The sequence below is a fragment of the Centruroides sculpturatus genome, unplaced genomic scaffold (genome assembly GCF_000671375.1).
Source record: "Centruroides sculpturatus isolate CEXI.00-Female unplaced genomic scaffold, Cexi_2.0 scaffold387, whole genome shotgun sequence".
Classification (NCBI taxonomy): Eukaryota; Metazoa; Arthropoda; class Arachnida; order Scorpiones; family Buthidae; genus Centruroides; species Centruroides sculpturatus.
Window position 1 is genome coordinate 613797 of NW_019384709.1, and position 22532 is coordinate 636328.

Genomic DNA, 22532 nt, shown 5'->3' on the forward strand with positions numbered 1-22532 from the left:
AAAATTTTTTAAAATAATAATCGTCGCTATTGTATCGTTAAAAATTAGAAAATTAAGCCTCGTTTAAATACTGGCTCCCTTTCATGGTCGAATGAGTGTTGCCAGCTAAAACACGTAAAAATAATATTAAAGTAGCCAAGACATAGCCAAATATTGTAGCGCCACATCACTAGCAGACATTTGAAATTTGCCGACTAGGAGGGTCAGTTAACCGAGATGTCGGTTAATCGGGGGTCGGATAATCGAGGCTCTACTGTACTTTTAAATAGTTTAATTTGTTTATTTACCTTTCTTGGTAATCCTCCGTGCAAAATGCTTCCGCCATTTTTTTCAACTTATTTCCTGTGAGTCAATGCGCGATGTTATGAACAGGTGCCTCAACGATTTTTACTTGGACTTGAAACGTGTAACATGTACTTCTGCTACCCATACACATTTAACGTTTGAACTTGTGCCTCAACCTCTCTATTAATTATTAGTTATTTGAGAATTAAATGCTTCAATAATGATAATGAAGTGTGAAGTGAGATTTAAAAATTAAAGGAGGGAGAGGGAGAACCAAGTAGTGTTCATATAATAAGAATAAGTATTTTTTTTTAACATAATAATCCCTCTTTTTATTATTGATTTTTATTAAATCTGAATATCTTTTAACTTGAAAATGAGAGAGATGATTAAAAAGTTTCCATTCAACAGCTGTAAGGTTCATTCCATTTAGAAGAAATTGTCACTGGTATTAGTACAAATGTCCTGTTGATGAATTGGGTTAATGATGTCTTGTAGAGATTGGTTACCTGAATAAGCCCTCTTCGTGTCATTATCTTACTGAAACCATCATCCTTTCATAGAGTTTTTCAGAGGACTGAAGGTGTGAAAATTGCATAGCAAGAGATCTGGACTTTATGGCAAGTGCTCCAGGTGTCTGTAATTGTACAGCTAGATCACTCACTCACTGGCTTCTTATTGGCTCACTCTGGACATGGTACAAGTCATATATACAACTGCAATGTTGTCGAATGAAAACATTTTGATCATCCCTTAAAGAATGTTCAAAAACATTCTAGTTGTGTTATGTTACTTTAAATTTAAATGTTCTGTTCACTTAAAATAAACATTATATGAATAAATATGAAAGTTTATGGAAAAAATTTTGCCTATATAAGCAAATAATAATAGATTTTTATCAGAAAAACTGTGTTCAATTTTTTGAGATATATTTCATTAATTCATACTATCTTTATCATTATGGTTATTTTTTTAAAAAAAGAATTAAACTGTGTTTTTATTACAGTGGTACCTCAGGTTACGAACGCCCCAGCATACGAAATTTTCAGGATACGAGATGAAATTCGAACATATTTTTGCTCCACGATAAGAACAAAAACTCACCATACGACGTTACATTAGTTCGCATTTTTCATTTGTTTTTCTTACTACAGTTATTTTTTTAATGTATTACTTGGCTTTAATTTGAGTATGTTTTTCGCGTTGGAACGAATTATTCGGTTTTACATGTAATCGTATGGGAAAAGATGATCCACCTTACGACATTTTCATGATACGATCTCAGTTTCGGAACGGATTAATTTCGTATCCTGAGGTACCACTGTATAAGTTTTATTTTTATTTAAAATATTTATCATTTATAAAAAAAATTTGTTAAAAGTATTGTTTGTATATAACTAATATTTTTATTCTATTTTTTGTAGATAAACACTATTAGAATGGGAATAAATTTATTATTAGGTGCAAAAGAAAAGCCAGCCAATATAGACATCCCCAAAATACAAAAAAAGATAAGAAGAAATCTTTTAGAGTAAAAGATATCTTGAAATATATCTAAAACTATATTTTAAAAATATTTTTAATTAGCTAATATTTTAAATAATTAAATAACTTAAATTAAGAAATAGATATTAAAACACTAGTATAAGCAAAGTAATTAATAAGTAAAAATTAATCATTAAATTAAAAAAAATTATATATTGGGTTGTTCGGAAAGTAATTTCATTTTTTTACGTGGAAAAAAGACAATATTTTTATAATAAACAAACATTTCATTGAATTATATATCGACCATTTTGGTTAAATGCTTGTTGTCATCGTTTCTGGTAGTAGCATGATTTCACATTCATAAAAGTTTTGATCATTGCTTACAAAAAACTAATCCAAGTGATTTTTGACATTGTCATTTCAAGTAAATGTCTTACAGTTAGAAAAAAATATGTATAGACCGGAACAAGTAATAATCTGAGTGTGCTCGATCTGGCGAATATGGTTAGTGTGATAGTATGTCCCATCTAAGTTATAACAGTTTCTGACGAGTTACCAAACCTTAGTGAAATTTAACATTATCATGGTAAAACACTACACCTGTTTTGTTGATCAATTCTGGCTGCCTTTTCTGTTTGATAATATGACTCAATTAGTTTACTCGATTCAATTTTTTTTTTTTTTACACTTTTGAATTAATTGTTAAATTGTCTGGTAAAAGCTCCAAAAAAAAATTTCTTTAAAATTCTTTAAAAGAACGTGTGGAACCCATATATTTTGAAACGAAACCAATTTGTTTCAAGTAGAGCCTAATCATAAACAGTTCAATTTGACAAATTTAATCTCTTAGTGATTTCACATGTTGTTATTTGGCAGTTTGCTTCAATCAGTACATTTATTTTGTTTTCATTGGCTTCAACTGGCCATCCAGAACGTGGTGCATCTTCAATATTGAAATTGCCAGAACGAAATTTTGTAAACCAGTTTTGGCATTGGCATTCTGTCAATTCATCTTCTCCATATACGTCACACAATTTTTTTCTCGCTTGAACAGCATTCTTACCTTTTTAGTAATAAAAGAGCAAAATATGCCGAAAATTCTGCTTTCAATCTTTCATATTTGATGGGACACAAAAAATAAACAATTGCACAAAATCAAACAAAATTTTTTTACAAATAAGCCTTAAAATGCTAGCTGTCAAAATATATAATGATAATACAGTTTAGAATGAAAATGGTAGGAAAAATACGACTAATCCGTCTAGTGGTAAAAAAAAAAAAAAAAAAAAACAAAATTACTTTTCGAACAACCCAATATATTAAAGCTCAGGTATTTTCATAATTTTCCTTTGATTCATCATTAAATGTTAGAGAATAATATGTAAAATAAAATTATATGTAGGAGAAAAGCATTTATCATATAGAGAAAAGTCTTATAATATAGTAGTTAAATTTGATGATTTCTATTAGAATCAATGGTCTAAGATGTGCTGTATGCTATTCCCTGGAATCATTAGCAGTATTCTGTATCAACAAAATATTTTTGTAAAACATAAATATGGATTATGTTTAGTACTTTGAAAAGGAAATATGAGCCAGATGATCTGCCGAATTATTGGGCTATAATAAGGCTAAGTTAATGAATACTTAGATACAAAGTAATTTGTTGAGGTAGATGGTTAAGTTGGCATCTCATGATAATTTTAATTTAGAATTTCTGGAAGAAAAGAATCAGTCTAGGGCAGGACTCAAACCCATAACTTCTGCTTAAGGCACATGGTAAGCAGAAGTTGCAGGTTCAAACTCTATTCTGGGCTGATTTGTTTCTTCCAGAAATTCTAAATTAAAATTAATGTATACTAATATTATAAAGAGGTATTGTTTGTAAGTGAGTGAGTTTGGATGTAGCAGGTAATCTTTGAAACTACTCATCTGATTTCAAAAATTCTTTCACCAATATTTAGAATGGAACTTCAGGGTGGACATAGGCTGTATATTATTCTGTTAAACATTCATATAAATGAAAAAATATAATCTAGGTTAAGGCTTTTATGTCCAACAGAAGGCACTACGAGAACGACGCCCTAAGTTTGCTTTTCTGTGAAAATGAACTAAAGCAGATCATCATCTATCTATCTATATAAATAAAAATGTAATGTTCGTTTGTTCCTACCGATTCCTTTGAAATTTTGACACAATGCTGCATTCGAATATGCACGTGTTTTTATATACAGTAGAGCCTCGATTATCCGACCCAATTGCGGACTGGGATTGGTCGGATAATTGAAAAGTCGGATAACCGAAAAGTATGAAAAAATCCATTATTAGTGTAGTATATTATTATATCCCATGTAATTAGTATTAGTATATCGCTATTAACCTACTTCGCGTTGAATTTTCATCGATGTTAAACCTAACAAAAATTTTTTAAAATAATAATCGTCGATATTGTATCGTTAAAAATTAGAAAATTAAGCCTCCTTTAAATACTGGCTCCCTTTCATAGTCGAATGAGTGTTGCCAGCTAAAACACGTAAAAATAATATTAAAGTAGCCGAGACATAGCCAAATATTGTAGCGCCACATCACTGGCGGACATTTGAAATTTGCCGACTAGGACGGTCGGTTAACCGAGGTGGCGGTTAATCGGGGGGTCGGATAATCGAGGCTCTACTGTAATATACATATCGAAATTCCCCCACTGAAGGGAGATGGTTAGGATTAAGGCTTAAAGGCTTACGCCTTAATCCTAACCATCTCCCTCCATTACCTTAAAGAACTCTGCTTCTATTTATACTATTTTAGATGTGGGTTTTTGTGTTTTTGATTGCGTTTTAATAGGGTACGTCAAGAGAATGTACATTAAGAAGAAATTTTTTGAAAAATTTCCCCCCACGGGGGAAGTGTTAGACATTTATAATAGATACATTTTGAGCCACAACAATGCGTGGCGGGGTCTGCTAGTTTGTTATAATTATTAAAATTGTCATGAAATGGCAGCTTAACCATCTACCTCTAGACAAATTACTTCGTATGTAATTATTAGCTTGGCCTTATTATAGCTCAATAATTCAGTAGATAGTCTGGTGATTGATTATCTAATTAAAAATTGGGTTTGTGGAGTTGTTTATATACAGGAGGAAATATTTTTATCTAGTGAGATTTATTAAAATGTAATTTTGGTGTTTGCAAAATAACTAAAACAAAATTACAAGACTAAGCTTTTTGAATTTTATGTAAATCTGTTTGATGCTCTGGATGTTAGTTTCAATAAAAAAGTTAATACTATTTTATAAATAAAAAATTGAGGAGTTAAACTAGAAATTTTGAAATTAGATAATAATTTAATGAACATCAATTACTTAAGAAATATTTTTTTTTCAGAATGTTGATCACTATATATATATATATATTTTTTTTTTTTTCTTTTTTTTAGCCTATTAATAAAAGTCAGAAATTCTGTAGAGCCAAAGGAATTTCGTCATAAATATAAATGGAAGCAAATTGAAAAAAAGTATATATTGAAATCAACAGTAGAAGGTACACCCTGTGATTGTCCTCATGTATTTCCTCTTCACAAAGCTGTCGAATTAATAGAAGATAAGGTTAAAATTATGCTACAAGACCACATTAGAGAACTGCATTTAATATCCAAAAGGTAAAATAAATTTCAGATAACTTTACTAACAATTTAATTGCAATATTTCTATTTATGTCTTTAGGTCTAATGTATCTATTTATGTCATTAACTCCAATTATAGATTTGTCTGAATGTGATAATACATGATTACAAAGCTTTGACAAAGATGCATAATTACAGTGGCTTTACAGCAGGGGTGTCCAATCTGCGGCCCAAGACAAGTTCTAATGCGGCCCAATAAACGTGTAAACAAAACTGACAAATTTTTTATTTATTTATTTATTTCAATGTCATAAACCTCAAAAAGAAGTTTCACAAAACCCTAAACCTTTATACATATTTTATTTTTTAATAGAAAGGAAATATTTTCAAATACTTGAGATGTGTGAATGAGGAAGGAATACTAAATAAAGCTGAAGTCGTGACTCAAGGATTATAGCCCCAAATTCAGAAAAAGAAGAGAAAGGAAAAAAACAAAAAGAATTGAGAAAGGTTGGAAAATTAAGGATCAATATTTGCATAACGGAAGGTCTTATTTACCTTTCTCACTTCTTTATTTTTTGACCTTTGTCCTTTCTCCAAATTTAGGTCTATAATCTTTTGAATACCAACTCTAGCTTTATTTAATATTCCTTTCAGCGTTGCAAGATTTGGCAACTTTGCGCCAAATTTGGCTACCCTTTTTTTTAGTTTGGCGTAAAAAATATCATTTGGCGCATTGGCTACATTTTGGGCTACATATTATTTATAACTATATTTGTTGAATAAAAATGCACTTTAAAATTGTGTTTTGTTGTTTTTTTATTAAAAACCCAAATAAAACAAATATTTGTGTTTTTCACATAAATTTTTGTTTTTCTCCTTTATAATAAATAAATTTATCTATTTCTAAGTAGAAATTAAAAGTGTCTGTAGAAGTAAGTTTTTAATCCCTTAACGCCCGACTGATTTTAATTATGATGTAATTAAGCATAAAAAATACATAAAAATACTTAAAACTGAAAAACATGAAAGAAATGCATTAATTTTGAAGAAAAAGCTTCAAATTTTATTTTCCTTTGTCTCGCCTTTCTGTGAAATTTAACACCAATGAGTCACTGTTTACACAGCTGGAGTCTGATTTCCCGGGACGTTCTCATATACGTCTCGGGAGGACAAGGGTTTAAAGTAGGGTGAATATGACCGACATGTATATTTTTAAAAAATTAAGATTTTAATTGCTATTTCCGACCCCCCCCTAATTAATTAAATTAATATGTTAAAAAATCGATTAATTAAAAACATTTTAAAAATTTTGGAGGTTGTTTTTGACATCAGAAAGCAGCTTTAAATAACTTTACCGAAGTCAAATCCGTGCGCTACAACTTAGGAACCATGAAATAAATTTGATAAAAAACTCCCATTAAAAAACAATCGAGCCTTATCAAGGGCTCATTAAAATCGCAATAAAATTTTTCACGCAGACAAAAAATTTTGAAAAAATTTGGGGACCTAAAAAACATTCCAAAAATTCAAAAAAAAATTTTTTATCCTTTTTCGTGATAAAGTTTTAATACTTATTACTATAATCTAGACATGTAAATCCTTAAATATACTTGTATATTTAAGGATTGGGCCACAATAAACTTGTGGCCAGAACTCCATGACTTCTTCCAATGTGGCCCAAAGAAACCGAAAGATTGGACAACCCTGCTTTACAGTGAACAGTTTATTACATTTTAAATCTCATCATTAGTTCTCTGAGAAATTTTTTATTTTAGCTATGGCAGTATTTAGACAAAATTAATAAGGGTTATTGTATTCTTGTTATCTCTCAAGAATATAATAGTGTTGACCCCCCCATAATACTGTTGATAATTCCGTTTTATATGAATTCCATGTTGTACGAGTCACTTAGATTTTACAAATACATGTGCCGGGCTGTGAACGGCTCACACATTTGTAAAATCTAAGTGACTTGTATAACATGGAATTCGTATAAAATGAATTATCAACAGTGTTATAGGGGTGGTCAACTGTATATAGTTTTATTAGAAAAATACTTGTTTTCACTTCTTGTTTTAATTTGAATAGTGCTATAATGCTGGATACTGTTTGAGGGTTTCAGTTTCTTGAGTAACTGTGCTAACCTATCAGCAGCTTTTATACTCTCTGAAAAAATACAATTTCCTTAACTGCTTTGATTATTTCAGAAAGTTGAGTATTTGATTTCATGGAATCCACTGTAAATAAACTTAAGTGAACAAACCAGTGAAGGTACTTGTTCTTTCAAACTGTGTCTGTACAGCTTTAACAATATTTGCAGCTACATCTATAACACAGCAGTCAATTCTAATGTTATCCATTTTCCAATCTGAACGATCTGTTTGAGGCATTTTTTTTGTATATTTTCTGCATTGCTATTCATACTGACAGGCTGGACTGCAAGAATCAGTGATTGGTGTGAATCATCAAGAAGATAGCCATCAGCTCACTTTGTGTTCTTAGCTTAACAGCTCACTTTGTGTTCAGTTCATCAGTCCAAATGTCAGAAATGAGGCAGACATTTTCTCATAATTGTAGCTTCTGTTTGAGCAGTGTCTTAATACATCAAAATTGCTTGTCTAATCTTCTAACCAGAAATCTCCTGTGAGGTAATACAATACTGATTGCCAGCTAATATGTGTTGTTGTTTGAATCCTTCATCTTGTATGATGTTAAAACAAAGAATCTTAACAATCACGTACAGAAGAATAACTGTGATTGACACATTGATTTGGTTTTTGACCCTCCCTTTCATCTGATCACAAGATGCTTGGCTGGATTATAATTGAGAAAACTATACTTAGATGAAGACTGGAATCAGTCTTTTGATAATCTGTGGAAAAAAACATAATGATGAGGCTTGAAACTGATGCACAAGAATTTGAAGATTGGTTTAAGACTGATATGAATGTATTTGGAGACCTGTTCAGAATGAATTTTGTTTGGAGAGTAAGGATTTGTATTTTCTTGTAAAATATTCCCATAGATAAATTAATTTCTTTTTGGGAAACAAACAGTAGTAATGTTAAATTTTATTGTATATTCAAATTAGATTTATATCATAATTATTTTTTATTTATTAATTTATTTAATTATTTGCCAAAGCCCAAAATAGTTAACACTAACTAAAAGTACATATTGCCACCACACACAGATTATGCTTAAATCTAATGTAGTATTATTACATTAGTACTAATACTTTTCAGTTTTAAATTTTACATAATATTAATAAATGGAAAAGAAAATATTTACCTGATATTGAAAGTGGCTTTAAACAATTATTGCATATCATTTTTGTTATTGTTTTGTAAAAAGATGCCACAATATTAGAGTTGGAGCAATCTATGGTGTGTTGTGGCATTCACATGCAGGTAACACAACTCTTTCTGTGCAAGGTGATTGGCTTTATTACTTGATAAAAATTCTTTATTGCTTATGACGCTTCATAAAATCTTATATTTATACAATTTTTAAAAATAATAATGGTATGTAAAAAGATTAAAAACCATGCTGTTTTATTTAATAGGATGTGGAGAGTTACTTAGTTTTGTGATAGTTTCAGAAAGTCAATAGTAGGCTATTGAAAGTTAAAAACTGTAATCTGTTGTGATATTGATACAATCTATCTTCACCCCTTAGGGAAGAGTGCCATTCAATAGTAAAGGTGAGATTGAAGCGATTACCAGTGGTCTTCTACACATTGATGTGGTCATTGTACCCAAACAACTGGAACTAACTAAAGACGATTGTCAGTCCATAGCAGTCTATGCTCCTCTATCATGGCACCACTGCAAACAAAGCTGACAATGTTGGGGACAGATAGTGGTCAATGTGGATAAAATTTGTTTCTGCTAGTTGCTGCCAATGGTATGGGAAATGACAGGTTCTATAGCGGGGCTTCCACCCATCTCTGGATGGTGGACAAAGACTCTGTCACAGCTATTCATGTTTGTCTCATGATCAGACAATCATCTCTCGTGTAAGGTCGCCAACTTTAGGGAGAAATACGTTAATTGCGCGTCAGGAAAACCTAGGGTCAAACCGTATGTGGGTGGTGGCGGTAGGAGACAAAGATGACAAGTATCTTACACAAAAACCGTTTATTTTAACATAAGGTTAACTTACATAATGACAATAACAATGCAACCTAGATTGGCTTTGGTGGGAGCTCCTTGATGTCGACGAACGGGCGCTGACTGGTGTCCTGGGCTTGACAGGAGAGTGTCCGTTGCACAGGGGCCTCTGTCCCGTGATGTTGCGGATGCACGTAGATTTGGTCACTGGTGGAGAACCTGGTCCGAATGGATAACTGCAGAGAATCGGCTGGGAATTTCTCTTCAGAGAGAAGCGGCTGAGAATCTCTCTTCGGAGAGAAGTGGCTGAGAATCTCTTTCTTGTCCTTGAGATTCAGGGGTTTTATAAGATTTTCCCCGAATCTCACCCTTTTCATTGGTCCTGTTCACCCTCTCCCTTACCCTGATTGGTCATTCTTTTGTTTCTAGGGGAAACTTGAGACCGATCCGGGTCAGGAAAACGTCTGAGAGGTGATGACGGGGCTTTTAATGTTTGCGCTCGTATTTTTCTCCGTTATGGCCTTTCTCCTGGACATCTTTGAACTTAAATGGTCCACCAGATGTTCTTGTGGCCATTTATCCCCTACTGCGTTCGGACTTAACAGATGTCCCTTTTGTTCTTAGACCCCCTTTCTCTCGATTGCTTCGACCCGACACTTGTTCGCGAGCATCTTGACAAACCTCTTTCTCTCTGTTGACATTCCCCCCTGTTGTTTATCATCACGTCGCGTTTGTTTTACAATTCGAAAAAAGTTTTCGTCCCATCTGGGTTCTGTCATTAACACACCCTCTTGACCCAATTCTATCTTCGAAACTCTCTGACATAAAAGTTTGTAATTAGTCATTATTTCGACACGCTTTTACGACCTTCGCACTCCTGGTAGCACAGAACTCCATTATGTGTGCATATCCCCACATATGCACTCTGCCTCCAATACCACCTCAGTTGTGTTGGAATAGCCCAGACAGTTTTTTTCTCAAACTCCATCAGCTATGCCTTGCATTTGAAGACCTCTGAACACAATAAGTCTCTAAAGCCTTTTTATAGGATATTGGGAAAGAAATTTTAAGGCACTCTGGGTAGCATTACCTGGTGTGCAATTGAATAGTAACTATAATGATTTATGTATCTATCTGAGACATTATTGCAAAACTGTGCATATAGCAATCAGACAATTTGGATGTATAATTTATTTTTGTCAATGAGAGCATATACAGAAAGAACAACTAGAGGTAAAAGTTAACGGGAAATAAATTGGACTGCATCACTTCATGATGACAATTGTCATATTTATTTTAATAGTCTAGTATGTATTCATTGTGCAAATTTAGATATTTAGAGTTCCAAATACAGAGTTCATTATAATCATATAATTTTAGCTTAAACAAATATTCAAAATTTTATAAGATATTTTATATAAAAGTTACAATAATTAAATCATTTTATTTTTCTAGTTGCTCACAAGGGATAAATGTAAATAAATGTCGTCTGTGTGGTATTACTGTCAAAACGTTGAAAGATCTCAGGAACCATCTTCAAGATTCAGATCATAAAGAAAAAGAGTTAAAATTATTTGAAGATTAAAAAGACAAATTGTTCAAAGATGAAAGCACATTATTTTTTATTTTTAACTGTCTGTTTTAAAGTATAAAACAGTAAAAGACTACAATCTTATTTATCAACAGTTTTAATATTTGTTCATTAAAAGATTTTGAAAATAAAGTTTTTATATTTTCAGTAAATTTACATATTATACATTTATTTATTTTTTAATATTTTAAATTAAAACAAGAATGTACCAATTAACAGTACTGAAACTGACTAATATCAATCACTATTGAAAACTCATATAATTGTATTAAAAAAAACTAAATGTGTGATGATAGTTTATTTACTGGTATCTTATATATATATATATATATTCTTTAAAGCTTATGTAATTCTTTTAATTCAGTATTAAGATTATATATTATATATAACATTGCTTTTTAAGCAAGAATTGTTCATTCATATTCCAGTCAAGATTATCATCATCTAATTATTAAAGATAAAAGAAAGCATTGTGTGTTATCATTACTTTAACAGGTTTGAATTGTTAAAAATTTACCATTTGGTTTAGATCTAAATCTATTTAAATCAATACAGACAACAACAATTCAACAAATACAGGGTTATTCCTAAGTCTGTAAAACATTTTAAAAATTTAATGTTCATAAACTACACAACAGATACTATATTTTTAACATTGAAATAAAGGTAAATTCTCCAAGCTTTTTTTCCAGGAATATACATAGGTGTAAATAGTTACCACAATTTGTAACTAAGAAGTAACAATAGTAAATATGGCACTAAGCAAATGTGAAAAGTTATTTTGTGTGTTGGACTGTTGTGACTTTCAGATGTAAGGATCCAGGTGGCTCCTTACGGATGTAAGGACGTGGGTCGTATACGGATGTATACAAGTGGCTCCTTACGGAATTTCAAGCAGAATTCCGTAAGGAGCCACCTGTATACAACACTATGCTGGAATGTTATGCGAAATTCTGGGATGAAGTCTGTCTGCACACTATTCCTCGTCCATGGCCAAGTAAACAAACTGTGGATCATGTTTTACAAGCCTAAGAGCATAGCTCCCCGCAAGTCCACTCGCTATATTGCAAGTTTAGAAGTTGTGTCTCTCAACAAATGACAGGACTGATGTGCATACGGGAGGAAATGGATTATTGGCCAGATGTCTTCCACATCAGCAAAGATGGACATATTAAACATTTGTGATTCATGTAAAAAAAACTTGGAACATTTACCTTTATTTCAATGTTAAAAAAATATAGTATCTTGTTGTGTAGTTTATGAATAATAAATTTTTAAAATGTGTCATGGACTTATGAATAACCCTGTACCTGCTTAATCAAAAGATTATAAGAACTATTGAAAACCAGCATGATTCTTTATATTTAAAATTCATGAAATATTAAAGAAGAAATTAATTTTCTATTGCAAGGAATGCATCAAAATTAGCCAAACACACAACACACACTTTTAAAATGTATTATAATACTGTGCTTTTTTGGTTCATTTACAAAAGTTTTACTTTATTCTTAAATCAATTTAAATCATCATGGTAATTTTCTAAAATAATAACTATAAAATTATATAATTGCTTTCAAATTATCATTTAGAAGGCAACTTACCACCCTAAATATGCTGTATAATTGTTCAAAGCAAAAAATTGTACACAATTTTTAAAAAATGTATTTTAAATCTTAAGGCAATTTTTATTACTGTGTGAAAAACTTAACTTACAACAGACCAAATTCAGCTCCAGTAGTAACTTGGAAGTTAATTCTCCCTATAGTTAAGCTTCCGTCACAACAGCATTTATATAATATACAGGAAATCCTTGTTAATTTGAACTCAGTTTGAAATCCTGTTAGTTCATAACTGTTCTAAGTTATTTGTCCCAGCTGGAGTTAGAGCTTTACATTTTAAGGAATTTGGTTCAAAATATGGCTACTTTGAAATTTGAAAAGAAAAATCTGCCCGAATTATAATGTGATACATTTTAAGGAATTTGGTTCAAAATACGGCTACTTTGAAATTCAAAATGAAAAATCTGTATGAACCATAATGTGTTACCTTGTATGTTTAGATCGAAGTTTATGTGCATCCATACCATAAGAGAATAATCAAGAACAAATAACTCTAATCTGGTCAACATACTTTTGCTTTTACAGTAACACACGTTTTCGGTGTCATCTTACCCATCAACCACACTTTTTCTATTTTCATAAAATGCATCTGGTTTTCAGGGTTGCAATATTCGGCTACAAGTAGCAGATTGAGATACAGTATTTGTAGGATTCTAGGCTACTAGATTTGGGCAATTTACTATTATTTAGGCTACATTTTGATGATAATGCTTTAATTTTTGTAAAATGTAACTTGAAGTTTTCACTGGACATGTGCTATTTACCCGCAGTTTATAATTGCCTGGGCGCAGGGGTGGGTCTAGTATTTTTGGGGCCTAGGTCTTATTGAAATCCAATGGGGCCCCATTTTTTGTTAGATTAAGAATCTTTAAATTGGGGTTTGAACTTCATTTTTAATAACATCAAAATCAGAGTTGAAATATATTTATTTTGAAATGATGTTGAATGACAAACTTTATATCATAAAAAAAACAAGTATTATTTACATTGATTAATTACTGACCAATTACATTACACTGATTACAATAAAACAAAGAATACTATACATTAATAACATAATAATAGGGATTGTATTATTATTATTAACATGATTCTCTTGTAACGTTTTTCCGCAGAAATATCGGCCCAACCAAATTGAGACGGCAATGTCTCTTCAAATAAAATTTCATAAAAGCATCCAAGATTTTCCTCCGATATTCGGGTAAACAGCAACCTCGCGTTTTTTTATGCAGCGCTCGAGAAGCGCTTTACAGTGAACACGCTGAAACTGGTTTCTAATTGGCCAATACTGCTCGTGACGTCATTTCGCTACACTCGCTGCATAAAAAAACGCGGGGAAACTTACAACAGATTTTTGTATTGGCCAAAGCTCCGAAGTCAGAACTTTTAACATTCAATTCAATGATTTTACTTAAGAAATTTCTACAAAATAACGTGTTATTAAAAACTTCGATGTTCCATCTGAAATTATTAAATTTTTGATCATTTTCTCTAATTTAAAAGTGTGTTGACTACCACCGCATTCCATCTTTAAGATGACTTCTTGTTCGGAGTCATTAGATATTCTTTATTCAAAAGTAATGCTTGGCCATGTGCTGTATGTAATACTTTAAAAACAGATCTTTATATCGAAGATAGCGAAACAGAATGAAACTTTTATCAATAATACCTTCTTCAATCTCTCCAATAAAGTCTCTGGACTTCTTTTTAAATTTATCATTTATAAATAGAGAGATATTCTGAGTATTTCAGATCTAAATTTAAGAGATGTTCGAAGTTTAACTATCATTTTCTAAACGTATTTGTCAGATTTAAAAGATTTACACAAAAAGACATTGAATTTTTCTTTTAATCTATCCAGCTATGTATAAATTCTGATATGTGTATAATCCTTTTTCCTTTTTCTATCATTTTTTCTCAAGTTTGCTAAGATATTTGCTTACGTATTCAGCCATTATGTGTAAGCAATCTTCTGTTCTAGAAAAGAGCTGGTACATAGAAGCTAATTCTTCCATTTTTTCATTTTTTAGCATATGAAATATTCCAGGATTTTCCATTTCCATAATAATTTTGACATGCTTTCTGAGCAGTTGTTCCTCTAAAATTTCCATTACTTTTTTCTCCGTCGTTTCTCCAAAACAGAATTTGGCTTCTGGTGGCTCCATTCGTGCTTTAGGTTTTCTCACGTAAGACACGGCATCCTTCTCCGATAAGAAACGATAACTTTCTTTTGTATAATATTCATTTGTCTATTCTAAAAATAGTTTTGAACTCTTCTATATGAAAAGAATCGGAACCTATGCGTATCGAAACTAGCATATCGCATGCATTTTTAATGCCTGTTCTATTTTCATTTTCGCCCTTCCTTTCTCTCGCCATCATTGAGAGAAGGGTGAAACGCAGATAAAAGGAAATATTCTCGTATTTTATAATTTTATCGCGGAACAGGATCAATCCGAGATCTTACACATTATTTACATTGTTTATTCTGACGTGAATATTATCGAGATTCTTTATTGTTGTATATTATTGCTATTGTTTCTAGCTTTATTTGTATTATTATCTAAAATACTTTATTCTTTGACATGTGATTGTAATTTACACAAATAAAAATTTGAAAAGAAAATATCAATTATAAACTTTAGCTAAATTATTAAATATTCGAATTATTCGCGAGTAATCCTATAGTACATTAATTAAACAGGACTTTAGAAGAGAGTTCGATCCTGACCGAAAGTGTCAAATTATTCGATTAACATCCAGAGATTAAGAAATATTTCTTCCTCGATGGCTTTAAAATTATAACGGATGATAAACACTCAATTCTGTTTTTACAGAACGGTTTCAACGTATACGACTGTGGTTACGACATCATTGACACCAAACTCCTTACTCCTCTTCTTCTCCCTCATTCCATTACACCTGTTTATTTATTTGGAGAAGCTATTCTTTCCAAATTCACTTCCCGCATATCCGCAAATATAAACGAGGATGTTTGTTTGTTTGCTCGCTATGCACGCCTAGGCCGTTTGATCGATTGACTGAAACATAAAACGTGTTTCAATCAATCTTTCAGAGACATCGATTAACTCTCTACGGCTAGCTAGGTTATGGAAAACATGAAAATGATAGAAGTTATTGTAAGGGACCTGTGAGATAACGCCAGTTTCTTCATTCTTCTTTCGGCTTTTTAATATAACTTTTATGTGTTTTATCTTATATGTTTTAATTGAAACACCGACTGAAAAGGGACTATTTTAAAGTCCGAAATGCATTTCGAGTCTATTTTATATAATTTATACATATTAGTTTTAATTATTGTGAAATCTCTTTTGAAAACTTAAATATATATTAAATTTAAGAAATTTTGTCTGCGTGTTCACTGGTGTGATAAGCCCTAACGTAAAGTAACTGTATTTAATAAAGATGTTATACGTTATTAGCATTTACAATTATTTACGAAACCGATCATTACCCTGAAAATTAAGTTTTTTTGCCATTCTATAATAAAGTTATAGAAAGTTCTTATAACAAAATAACTTAACAGATGGTGCCACACATAATTATATTTATTATATTCTAATTAAAAACATAAAATTTATTTTCTAAATAAAATCCGGCAACAAGTTACATAACTTGTTGCCGGATTTTTTTTATTATAAAGAGAAAATTAAATTGTTCGTTTCAGCACTTTTCTCGATTTAAGTATAGCAACAACCAGGGGCTGATCTAGGTTTTTCGGGCCTAGGGCTCCAATGGGGCCCCTTTTTTGTTAGATTAAGAATTATACAATAAACAAATAATACTATAAATTATCATCATTATTTGAGATCCCGTGACACTTGGGAACCCGGGACTTAAGCCCTATTAGTCCTTATGTAGACCGCCCCTGCCTGGGCAAAGCCCAAGTTTATATAGTAATTTTTGCACTTTTGTGTCTGATTTTTAAAAAAAAAAAATTTCCACATTAGATTTGATGATTTTGGTGTCAAAACGCTCGTTAGAACCCTGGAATGTGCATAAATTACTTTTTGGAAAATATAATTGACTCAGAAAAAAGATATATTCAAAAAAATGAAAATGTCGCCTTTCGCCTCTGATACTTAATAACAAAAAGGTATTTTGATATTTTTTGGGTGCTGTTTATTGTAATATAAAGCCACGCATTTGCTTCATAGTTTTGCAAAGTTTGGTAAATTTTGGTTAAACTACGGAAAAGTTATCTGAGTTCAAATAAAAGCAACCAGATTTACGTCCTCCATCCCCAATAGATGGCTCCACATTACCTAGCTCTTCGATTGCCACTGCTGTAACTGCCCAGTACAAATTTAAACAAATTGTCATTTTCTTTTGTCAACGTGTCAGTAATTACACTCAACTCCTTCCTCTCATCCTATTGGAAATTTTCAACTTCGAAGTATTCTAATTGCTTCGAAGCTTTGGTAATTATTTTGTCCCTTGAATTTCGAACTAACAAGGATTTCCTGTAATTAGTATCTGTTCTCTACAATGGCATAGCCGTAGTGGGGCGGCAGGGGCGGCCGGCCCCGGGCGGCAAAATTTTACAATAAATAATAATATTATCTTGTAAAAATTTGAACCATTCTAATCTATATTTGCGTCGCGCTTACGATAGTGCTATCGTCCGGACAGTCCGGGAATCGACTCGCCATCCCGGAGAACTAATAATTTCATCCGAGTATATTCTGCACTTGTTGACTTTTTTTTTGCTTGTACCGCTTCATTCGTATTCATATACACCTCCAATATCCAATAGAGCTATTTTAAACGGATCGCTACACTAGCACGGAATTTTTCATTGCTTGTCCTGTGACAAAACTGAATTTTAGTCTTTTAAATTGAGATAACTAAATAAGGGGGGCGAAATTTTCCTTTGCTCCGGGCGGCTGACACCCACGCTACGCCACTGGTTCTCTAGCAGTAGTCTGCAATAAAAGTCTGTTGAGATGATGCAATTTTCATTAGTGTGTAAACTTGTTTGGAATTTTAAAAAGACAATTTCCAGCACTGCAACACTATTAATTCCCAAATACTTTTTGTAGAAAATTTCATTGGTGTTAATCTTGAAAATTCTCATCGTGAAAACTTCTTTTAAATATTTAATGTTGAGAATTTTTTTGAATCTTTATCTGTTGTTTACAATCTTACAGACTTTATTAATATAAAGTTTTGTTTAAATTCAGAAAATCAACTGTGTTCAATCTGCACCAAATCATTGCATTATGATATAATTCTTACAAATCTTTGAAATTCCTTTAATTGAAATTTGAGAGATTCAGACTTAGATTTGAATCTTAAAGCATTATAAAAAGTAGGAAGATCAGGAAGATCATTAGGTATTTGAAATAGCATTTAATGGAATTTCAATAATTGCTTCTACAGTTGACAAAACAATTGAGCTCATTATCTTTAGATAATTTTTTTAATATGATGGAGCTGGATTGGAACCTTCAGAGTAGAAATGAAATACCCTTTTGTAAGCTGGTTGCAGTTGTCATACCTTTTGGGTAGAAAAGCATAAAATACTCTGATGTGATAGTTGTCATTTTCTGATTATTTTTATGTAGTAAAATCAAAGGTTTTAATATTGTATTCTTTTGGCTTGTATTCACCATACAAAAATAATTTGTCACGGCCAACAGAACTCCAAAAGAATTGTTCTTTTAACTGCTGTTGACTGTTACATAAAGGGTTGTCTTTTTCTATCCACTTACCTGCCACTCCCTTGGATAGTGATTTATAAAGTGCAGGTGTTTGTTTTTGCAACAGCTTTAGGACACTGACTGACTTTCACATGACAAATTAAAGTTTCTAAATAAATTAATTGTATTTTTTCTCAATTTTTAGTTTCCAACATAAAACTATTTTCAGTTTGATATTAGATGTACCAGTTTTTATATATTTTAGTCCATAGTTAAGTGTCTTTGTACTGATATTTTTTAAAATTTGATCTAACACTCATTACAAAATTGTTCTGTTCATTGTTCCTAAATATAAAATATGTTACAATTGACTGAATGAGAAGAATTTACAAATATTACAATAGAAATACAGTAGAGCATCGATTATCTGACCCCCGATTAACCGTCCGTTCTAGTCGGCAAATTTCAAATGTCCGCTAGTGATGTGGCACTACAATATTTGACTATGTCTTGGCTACTTTAATGTTATTTTTGTTAATTTTTTGCGTGTTTTAGCTGGCAATGTCGGCTCCACCATAGAAAGGAGACCAGTATTTAAACGAGACTTAATTTTCTAATTATGAGTAGTTGTTTGTTTTGTGAGCAATAAAATAATTTAAAAATAATTTTTAACGATACAATAGCGACGATTATTATTTAAAAAAAAATTTTTGTTAGGTTTAACATCGATGAAAATTCAACACGAAGTTGGTAATAGCGATATACTAATATACTATAGTAATAACGTATTTTTTTCATTCTTTTCGGTTATCCGATTTTTTCAGTTATCCGACCAACCTGAGTCCCCAATTGAGTCGGATAATCGATGCTCTACTGCAGGGGTCGCCAAAGTGTTGGTTGTTGGCTTGAGGGGTAGATGCGGCTAAGGGGTCACAACCTTTTTTTTTTCCCCTTTTTGCTTATAGAGAGACCAAAACGTTTTTTTTTTTTTTTTTTTGCTCATAAACATACACTTGTAATAAAACTTTACGGGGGGGGGGTAAATGTGAGGCTTTGGAAAGTGGTTGGGGGTCGACGGTTAAAAAAGTTTGGCGACCCCTGCTCTACTGTATAATAAATATAAACTCTTATTTCTTATATCTGACATGATTTGATCTTAATAGCAATAAAAATCCATTTTTCTTTAATGATGATAACATTGATTTGTTAAATTAATACTCAAAGAATTTTGATTATCCAAACTTCTAAAAATGTTTTGCCAGCATGCTCCTACAAGTGATTTGTGATTTTTTAATTAAGTATTCTTTCCTTATAGTATGGGGCAGATTCAATAAATAAGATTAGTAACACTAACCTAAGCTAAAAAAATAATGTAACCTAAAAGGTTGACACTAAATAATAATGAGAGTATACATTAATACAGCTTGTACCAATAGTCTTCCTGCCAGGTGGCATTTGCATTCACTATGCAGTTTACAAAATAAAATTGCCCATATCAAACTGCACCGGAATCAAACGGCTACAGTTGTTTGATTGTTGATGGCCAAAGCCATTACCCTTACAAGTTATCAAGATCCAAATTCTACCGGAATTGAACAGTGAGTGGTTATTTGATTTTTAACAGCCGAAGGCATTAGACCTAGTGAAATCCATTGCAGGATGTATGCACAATATGGAAAGTCATGAGTGTTGTAGCAGAAAGCTTGCTAGTGGGTTCAAAAGTTCAAGAAAGACCAAACAAACATAAGTCGACGAACCCTGTATACTTTTAAACCCAAATTTTTTGTAGCAACATGCATAACTCTCCACATTGTGCATACATCCTGCAATGGATGTCACTAGGTCTAATGCCTTCGGCTGTTAAAAATCAAATAACCACTCACTGTTCAATTCTGGTAGAATTTGATTTGGGAAGTGTCATTTTATAAACCAATGCAAATGCCATCTGGCAAGGATGACAATTGGTATGGGGCTGCATTACTATATATTCGTTTCTTGTTATTAGTCTCAACCTTATCATCTGAGAGAAGTTTTTTTGGTTTAAAAAAAAGGAATTAAATATTTGTCCAAGAGAGGATATGAATTTATAGCAGATTTTGTTCAAATGAAAATAAACTCAGTAAAAAGATAAAAAATGTTACAGCATTTAACTTCATTTGAGTTTTATAAAGAAACAAACACTTGTATTCATTGTAACTTCATTATCAATTATTTTTGACATTGGACATTACAACTAGGGATTGCAATTGCTGGATCCCTCATCCAGCAATCCAGCTGGATCCAGCACTGCGGATCCGCAAATACTCAATTAGCTTTCTAAATAATGGCGCAAAAGTCTACGTCGTCGGCCTTGCTGCTTTGCTACGTGCACTATCACTCGGCAAGAGCGACGTTGCTGTTCAGTGCAGCACATGCTACACTCCCGCTCTACACTGCACCGCCCGCCCTTTTACCTCTGATGATCTAATTGCCAGTTGATTTTCCGCTCTCGCTAAATAAAGTGTCTTCACGCTAAATAAAATAAGTAACTCCTATCCTAATCTTGGTGCATAATTCTAATTTACGGTTGGTTGTGACATCAATGAATCACGTGATGAAACGATTGCAGTTTAAACTGGCCATAGAAGCTCTCTGCAGAAGAGTTGAGTTTGATAACTGCTGACACAACCCTGAAATTTGTCTTAGACAAACTAAAAAGCCAGGACACAATCTTGAGTGCCAACCTTTCCGAGGCACTCCACAAAAGAATCAGAGAATAGCATTTTATCGAGGTCACAGGGATGCTGATTTACATACAGAACTTGAAGACGTATGACCAAAACGTTAGAAAGCTTTATCTTTCACATGCCGAAAAAAATATAATGCACCAGGAGATGAAAAATATGCTGAATCGTGTAAATGCATATGTAGTGGAACCAGCAGCAATGGCAGAGGATATTACGGAGGTGGAAAACGATGATCCAGATAACCCGGATTTCCTGAATTTCACATTGGAACAAAAATTAGAGATCCAACTAAAGCATGAGAAAGAAAACTTCATGAAACGGAAAGAAACTAGTACTGAGAAGGATTATGATAAGTTATTAAAAAAGGAAATGGCTGTTTGTGAAAGTGAGGGAGTCAGAGGTGAAAACTTATCTTTGATTTATCATTATTTGATGACAATGAAACCAACTAGCGTAGAGGCAGAAAAGGCCTTATATAGGGCGGGATATATATGCAGTTCATTAAGAAGTAGGTTGGGAGACAACACCATCAATACCATTTGTTTCTTGAGATCCTACTTTTAGAAAAGTCAAAAAAAATAACANACACTGCTGTATTGCAATCCCTAATTACAACATGTGGAATTTAACTTAACAATGATCATTTGCTTAATCTTATTCTAAACAAAAAACTTTAGCTTACCAATCTTAAAAATACAATTAATATCCATTTAATTATCTTTAGTGAATCAAGACCCATGGCAGTGTCTCTGCACCAAGTAAAATAGATACTGACTGATATATATACAGGAATCAGAGTTGCCGATTTTCAGGGATTGATTTTGTTGCTTCTCCAAATGCCTTTTAGTAATTCCGAATATCTCATTTGAAAGATAATTGTTTTTTTAGGTAGTTTGCAAAATTTCACATTTTTCAGTTAAGGGGTTGCAGAAATATAAGCAATTGAAAAGTTCAAAAATTCCAAAAAATTTCTTTTCTTCTTTTCTTCATTTGGCACCAGATGCTCCTAGAGGAAAAATTACTGGGTCTAGAAAACTCAAATTTTAAACTTAAGCCTTTTTTGTTATCAGTGAAATGTCAGCAAAACTTCTGGGTCAATAGGTCAAAGTTCATGTGGGTTTCCCCCATAGAGCTATTTTGCTTTTATCACTTAATTGTATGCTTGTAAGCTTAAAATTGCATCAAAACATAATTTTTATTCAAAATGTTAAACAGAATAACAAAAGCTCAAATTTATGCCAATTAAAAATTTTAATAACAATTTTACCAAAAGTGCATCAAAAGCATTTGTTTGGCATTCTGCAAAATGAATGCTTTCTTTGCCAAATGCCAACTGAACTATACAACTTCTTAGCACTTGATTTAATAACACATTCAATATGTAAACAAATTGCAGCAAGTAAAAAATTATGATAATTTAGAC

At 32.0% G+C, this 22532-nt stretch overlaps 1 protein-coding gene and 1 pseudogene across 1 annotated transcript in view; one reads left to right on the top strand and one right to left on the bottom strand.

Annotated features, from left to right (window-relative positions):
• The window catches only part of LOC111627759 (ATP-dependent RNA helicase TDRD9-like), a 164513-nt gene extending 153323 nt beyond the window's left edge, over positions 1-11190 (top strand). Inside the window, exons 34-36 of the mRNA XM_023371388.1 lie at positions 1710-1816; positions 5210-5431; positions 10966-11190. Of these exons, the coding sequence (XP_023227156.1) occupies positions 1710-1816; positions 5210-5431; positions 10966-11095 (459 nt within the window). The 3' untranslated portion in view covers positions 11096-11190. The remainder of the gene's footprint in view (positions 1-1709; positions 1817-5209; positions 5432-10965) is intronic.
• Positions 11191-13833: 2643 nt separating this feature from the next.
• Positions 13834-15307, bottom strand: LOC111627760 (annotated as a pseudogene).
• Between the last annotated feature and the right edge of the window lie 7225 nt (positions 15308-22532).